At 29.2% G+C, this 6,482-nt stretch overlaps 2 protein-coding genes across 3 annotated transcripts; both read left to right on the top strand.

Moving 5' to 3' along the window:
* Nucleotides 1-1,415: 1,415 nt before the first annotated feature.
* LOC105784762 (ATP synthase subunit d, mitochondrial-like) lies at nucleotides 1,416-2,789 on the top strand. 2 transcript variants are annotated; one of them, XM_052633320.1, is made up of 4 exons: nucleotides 1,416-1,788; nucleotides 2,096-2,160; nucleotides 2,258-2,344; nucleotides 2,442-2,789. In XM_052633320.1, exons 1-4 carry the CDS (start codon nucleotides 1,767-1,769, stop codon nucleotides 2,541-2,543), a joined length of 276 nt encoding a protein of 91 aa, XP_052489280.1. In that variant the 5' UTR covers nucleotides 1,416-1,766; the 3' UTR covers nucleotides 2,544-2,789. The 2 variants fall into 2 exon arrangements, with proteins under 2 accessions (XP_052489280.1, XP_052489277.1); XM_052633317.1 differs by having other exon boundaries at nucleotides 1,417-1,882.
* Nucleotides 2,790-2,814: 25 nt separating this feature from the next.
* LOC128043104 (vacuolar protein sorting-associated protein 35B-like) lies at nucleotides 2,815-6,176 on the top strand. Its single transcript, XM_052635158.1, has 7 exons — nucleotides 2,815-2,884; nucleotides 3,320-3,342; nucleotides 4,622-4,690; nucleotides 5,221-5,301; nucleotides 5,390-5,497; nucleotides 5,582-5,685; nucleotides 5,789-6,176. The coding sequence occupies exons 1-7, from the start codon at nucleotides 2,815-2,817 to the stop codon at nucleotides 5,796-5,798; spliced, it is 465 nt and encodes a 154-aa protein (XP_052491118.1). The 3' UTR covers nucleotides 5,799-6,176.
* The last annotated feature ends 306 nt before the right edge of the window (nucleotides 6,177-6,482 follow it).

Below are 6,482 nucleotides of genomic sequence, written 5' to 3'. Positions count from 1 at the left end.
GTTTGTATATTAAAAATTTTCTTATATAATCGTAAAAGAAATAGTATTAATTTTAAAATATTGAATTAATTATCACTATAGTTTAGGGTTTTTAGTTTAAGGAGTATGGGTTTAGGGATTATGGTTTAAGGGTTAGGATTTAATGTTTAGGGGTTAGAGGGTTAGGGGTTTAGGGGTTAGATGTGTTAGGGGTTAAGAGTTAGGGATTCAGGGGTCGGGTTAGGATTTTGGGTTTAGATTAATTTTTTTAATTTATATTTTAAATATGTTCTTATATAATTGTAAAAGAGATAATAATAAATTTGTTTAGGGTTTTTAGTTTAGGGTATATGATTAATTTAAGATTTAAGGCTGATTTAGGAGTTCATATTTTAAGGTTTAGGGAGTACGGATTTAGGGATTATGGATTAGCGATTATGATTTAAGGGTTGGGATGTAAAGTTTAGGGGTTAGATGTTAGTGTTTAAGAGTTAGGGATTTAAGGTTTAGGGATTCAGGGATCGAGTTAAGGTTTTGAGTTTAGATTAATTATTTTTTAATTTATATTTTAAATATGTTCTTATATAATTGTAAAAGAGATAATAATAAATCAAATATATTGAAATTATGAGTATATAGTTTAAATTATTTAAGAGATATATAATAGATAGACTTTATATGTATTGAATGGTTAATTTAGGGTTTAAGGTTAAGGTTTACTTGAGATTTGTTAAATGATAAAATTTATACAATTAATTAATGCTTTTATATTAAAAAATTAATATTTAAATAATATTAGTTTAAATAGAATTAATAAATAAGTTAAAAAAGTAATAGATTGATATGGATATTTAGGTATAATTATTTATTTTCGAGAAGACCAAATTATAAGAAAAAATACAAAAATAAAAATGATATGGATATATAGGTAATTATTTAATTAATTTGGATAATTCTAACTTAATAATTAATTACAACCATTTTATCATTTGTTTTCTTATTAAAGTATACAATATTTATTTTGAGAGTACTTGGTTTTTTATTTTATAAAAATTAATTTATAAAAAAATTAAAAATTTTAACATAGCAAAACAAATCATTTGGTTCAAAATGAAATAATTTTTGGATAAGCAATAGTGTCGTTTTTTATAAAAACGCTGCAAAAAATAAATCAATTTATAAAAAACAAAATAAAAAATTTTTAGCATAGCAAAACGGTGTCATTTTGTTAAAAATGAAATAATTTTTTGCGACGTTTTTCATAAAAATGCCGCAAAAGATAAGCAAACGCCGCAAAAATAAATCAATTTATAAAAAATAAAATAAAAAATTTTCAACATAATAAAACAGAAATGAAATAATTTTTTGCGGGTAAAAGATAATAAATAGCGGCGTTTTGACAAAAAAAAAGCTGCAAATATGTGTTAAAAATTTTCAAAACGCTACCGCTCACCCCCAAAACTTGATTTTTGGTTACCCGCTCATTACTACATCTTCTTCCCATCTCAGTCGTACGCCCTAAATCCCCAAATAAAAGTTTGTTTTTCTTCAGCTGAAATCCCCCAAATTTCCCATATCCAACAACACCAGTTAATACACCTACACCAATCACACTTCTTTTTCTTTTCATTTCACTGCACTGAATTCACTCGCCATAGCTACTCATTTTCTCTCGATCTGTTAGGGTTTCTTTTAATTTTACTGGAAGGAGTTGAAAGATAAAGGAAACGAAGAGGGGAGTAAGGCTGTTCGCTGAAATAAAGAGATAAAAAAAAAGGTTGAAGAAGATGATTTTCAGGTTTTTTTACGGTAAGGTGTTCCACGAGCACCTTCATGGAATTAACTGTGTTAAATGGAGCTGCTTCCTTTTCACTGTTTACTTGGCATATTGGTTGGTTACAATGTATAACTCTCTCTTTAGTGTAATTTCTTTGCTTTGATTATAGTAATTTGTCTAACCGGGTTGTCACTTGGCTACAACTTTTGGAATCCATGGTTTATTGTGTGAGTGGTTTCGATGAAGCTGTGGGGAGTTTGCGATTTCATCTGTTTTAATTTTATCTACATTTTGAGTTATTAACTCTCATCTTTACACATTTTATATGCTTCCTTTCAGGCGTAGAGATCCCCAAGTTTGTTGACACAGTCACTCCTCAATTCAAACCGAAATTTGATGCATTGGTGAGAATCAACAGCATTCTTGATCCTCTTTTACCTGTCTCAGTGGTTTTGGTTTTCTTTTTCATCATCTGATTTGGTTATTACTTGTGGTTAATAGTTGGTTGAATTGAAAGAAGAAGAGCAGAAATCTTTGAAAGAGTCCGAGCGTTTGGAGAAAGAAATTGCCGACCTTCATGAACTGAAGGTAATTGCAAAACACTGCCCAAATGAATCTTCTCTTTATTGTAATTGTAGTTGCAATTGTTGATTTTTGTTCTATTCTTTTTTCTTTATTTGAACAGCAAAAGATCAGCACCATGACAATAGATGAGTACTTTGAGAAACATCCCGAACTAAAAAAGAAATTCGATGATGAGATCCGCAATGACAATTGGGGATATTGAGACATGTTTGGTAATATAAGGGTCAAGCCACAAACTTGCTACATATGTATGATTAGTAATGACCAGGAAAGGTTTCTCGTATAGAGTTACCTTTATAAAATTATGCATGCTTGGTATTGTCTTGTTATCAGAGGATCCAATAATCTTAAACCTAAAACTAGTATATCGAATAGCAAGACAGCCTTGTGTAAAGCAACAATTGGTTTTGGAATATAATAGACAATATTTCACTTGCAGTTTGTAAAATTGTCTTGATTTTAATAAAAAGAAAATGCAGCATGTTGAATTGTCGGCTAGAAGAGATGTATTGAAGATCTTCAATGAAGTCATTGATGCTACAGGTAAAAAATAGACTTTTGGTTCTTTAAAGTATATTGTACTCTCTCATTTATTTTCTTTTGAGGTAATGATGTAAATTAAGGCTAATGAGCTGTCAGATATGGTTGACAATGGTTAAATAAATACTAAGAAAAAACAAAGTATTGTTGTCTATCTCTTGTTTTGTAAGTCAACTGTTTTAGTTTTATTTTTTTGGTTTTTCATGGTTGAACTGAACTGGAGAAAATGGCTCTATCCGATTGTTCAAGGTAGTTTCATAAGCTAAAACTCAACCACTGTGATATGCATGTCAATGCAGTGTCGGGAGGCTTGTTCATATTGATTTTGGTTTCATCTTGGAAACATCACCTGGTGGAAATATGCGGTTCAAGAGTGCACATTTCAAGTTGAGCCATGAGATGACTCAATTACTAGACCCATCGGGAGTTATGAAAAGTGAAACCTGGGACAACTTTGTAAGGTGATTTCTTCTATGCTCGATTTTATACTTCTATCTTATCTGCATACCTTTCATTTTATCTTTATTGTCCAAGTCATGTGAGTTTTTTCTTTGTCAAATGCTTGCAGCTTGTGGTTTGAGTTTTTTCATTTTATCTGCATACCTTTCATCTCATCTTATTTCTATATACAGCGATGACATATTAACTGCTTATTAGTAAAAATCCACAAGATCATACATGCAGGCACAACATCATATATGATGATGTGGTTTGATTTACTAGTGAAGTTACTTGTGCAGGTGTCTTGTTACAGGATAATCATTCCTAGGTACTGTAATGAATATTTTACTTAGTAAGTTCCCTCTTTTTCTTATATATAAAAAATACAAATTTAACTATTTAATAATAGAATAACAAAAAAATCAAATTTTGAAAACATCTAAAAATTTTATAATTGAATGAGTATCCTTATAGTATATATTTTTAAAAAAAGTACATATTATATTTTTAATTGATATTTGAATAAATATTTTAAAAAAAATAAAGAAAGAGTTAGGAGAAAGGTGAGAGGCTTGTGAAGATATCTAAAAGGGAATAACAAGTTGGGGACGTGAAATGCAGTCATTGAACAGATTTGAGAAATGGAATATTATAAGAATAGGTATTAATTAATTAGTATATTAGCTGGAGTAGAAGCCACCGGTATCTTGCGTTTCAAGTACAAGTACCTTTTATTATTTTTTATTTTTATTATTATTTTTTTCTAAAATATACACAATCATGGGACACGTAACCAAATAATTACGCCTCCCTTCACTATTATATTAGGGTAAAATATAAGAACAGTGACTTAATTATATGATTTATTCTATTTTAGTCGCTAATTATTCATTTTATTTAATTATTTAATTTTTGAAATTAAATATTTAATACATTCTCTCATTAGTTGTAGATGAGTGATTGAAAAGTTGTCGTGAGTTTTTTATTAGTCTAATAACAAATTTAATCCTCTAATATTTATATGTTATATTAATTTAATTCTAAATTTAAAAAATTCAACGATCCTTAATTCTCATATATATATATATTGTGTTTATATTTTTGTTTTATAATTATATATTTTGATATGTTAATATAAATTAGCATCTGATATATTGTGAGTATTAAATTTTAATTCCACAAGTGGAATTAAAACATTATCAGATGTTTTATTTTTATAATACTGATTTTCTTTTTATACTACAATCTAATAACTTATATCACATTATGCAAAAGACACTCTAATAGCCCTTCTTTCAGATCATTGAGTCCCTTCCAGCTGTTCCATCCCCTGAACTTGCATTAAGGTTGTACCTGCAATGTGCTGAGGTAATCTTGAGTCTCGACTTAAACCAACTCTGCATAACAGTCATTGGTTAAATAGTGAATTGAACCCTGAAAATTATTTTAGATGATAACAAATTTTATTGAACTTCAAGAGATGCCATTTTTCTAATTGATAGTTGAGAAAAGGCATGCTGAGATAAATAATGTTGCTCACGAGAGTGCAAGGTTTCTGATGAAACAGGTGCTTACAAGAATAAATAGCTTTATTTGTGACATTCTTAGTGCTGTTACCAATGTTCCATTAATTTATTATGTTGATTCCAGGCATTAGGGATCAATAATTTTATTTTAAAATGATGCGAAGGGGGTGCTGTCGTCATAAATCTCCCATCATTATGACTTTTAAGTTTAATGAATGGCATATTATCATTACGATATTAGCAATATATGCATAGTGAACAGTATTGCAGGCTTTGTCTTTGGTTATATTCCTTTTTGATGAAGAGAGGCTTGAATTTTATGTTTAACTTTTTAACATGTATTTTGTCCTTGTTCTGTTTCCTGACTATCAGGCAGCTAATGGCTGTGATATTGAGCATGTTATGTATGAATTTTTCACACAAGCGCTTTTATTATATGAAGAAGAAATTGCGGTAATTGTACTACTCAGATAAGCTATTGTTGAAGTCTGTTATGCCTTTCTAATTTGTGTAGAGTTTCATGAATGTTTATTGATCATAGGACTCTAAAGCCCAAGTGACTGCAATTCATCTGGTAATTGGGACTCTCCAGAGGATGAATGTATTTGGTGTTGAGAACAGAGATACTTTGACACACAAAGCCACAGGAGTAATATTGCTTCCTCTTCTCTGATTCATTGTACTTCATTGAACTGTTTATAAAAAAAACTTAAATATGTGTTACTTTGGTCAGTATTCAGGTCGGCTATTGAAGAAGGCTGATCAGTGCAGAGCTCTTTATGCATGTTCCCATCTATTTTGGGTTGATGATCAGGATGGCATAAAGGACGGGGAGAGGTCTGGCCTCAAAACTTGTCCTTTGGTTTAGATTTTTTTTCATGTAAACATTAAATTCATTCTAACAATAAGAAACTGAAAAAATTTGCGGGAGAGGTTGCAGGGTCCTCTAACAATAAGCAAATCACCAGTTCTGCAATCCAAGGGCTGATAGAATTAATTAATACTGAGATGCAAAGTGATTCCACAAACCCTGATAGTGTGGCGGATGCTTTGCTTGCCAGCACCTTGCGTTACATTCAGTTCCAAAAACAACAAGGCGGTGTAGTGGGTGAGAAATTCGATTCCGTTAAACTGTAAATTGTTGAGTCAAGTAAAGAAGTAATGCATGGCAGTTAGAGATGTAAATAGGCGTTTATTCTGGATTTGGATTTCATATTTGCTTGATTATATCTTTTATTAAACTGTAAATTATTGAGTCATGTAAATTGTATTATATCTTTTATTACCGAGATTTACTTGATTAAGAAAATGCATTGTATTTTTTATTACCTTGCAATGCTTATAATCATAGGCTTGTTCAACAAGTCAGTCTGTTGTTCATATGTATTATTTATTTTAGTTTTGATTCTAAATTTTATTTTTACTTTAATATTTACGATAATTTGAGTTCTAACTTTTAGATTTTAATTGTGTTATTAATTTATTATTTTAAATTCTAAAACTAAATTCATTAATTTTATATTTAATTTTAAAGTTAAAATTTTTATAGAAAATTTAATTTAAATAATATTTTTATCCTTAAAAGTATATTTAAAGTTCAAATTTAAAAATAAAATAAAATAAAATATTTATCA

This window comes from Gossypium raimondii, chromosome 1, assembly GCF_025698545.1.
Source record: "Gossypium raimondii isolate GPD5lz chromosome 1, ASM2569854v1, whole genome shotgun sequence".
NCBI lineage: Eukaryota > Viridiplantae > Streptophyta > Magnoliopsida > Malvales > Malvaceae > Gossypium > Gossypium raimondii.
Note: the sequence above shows the minus strand (reverse complement) of the source record. Positions and strands in the feature narration are given on the sequence as shown.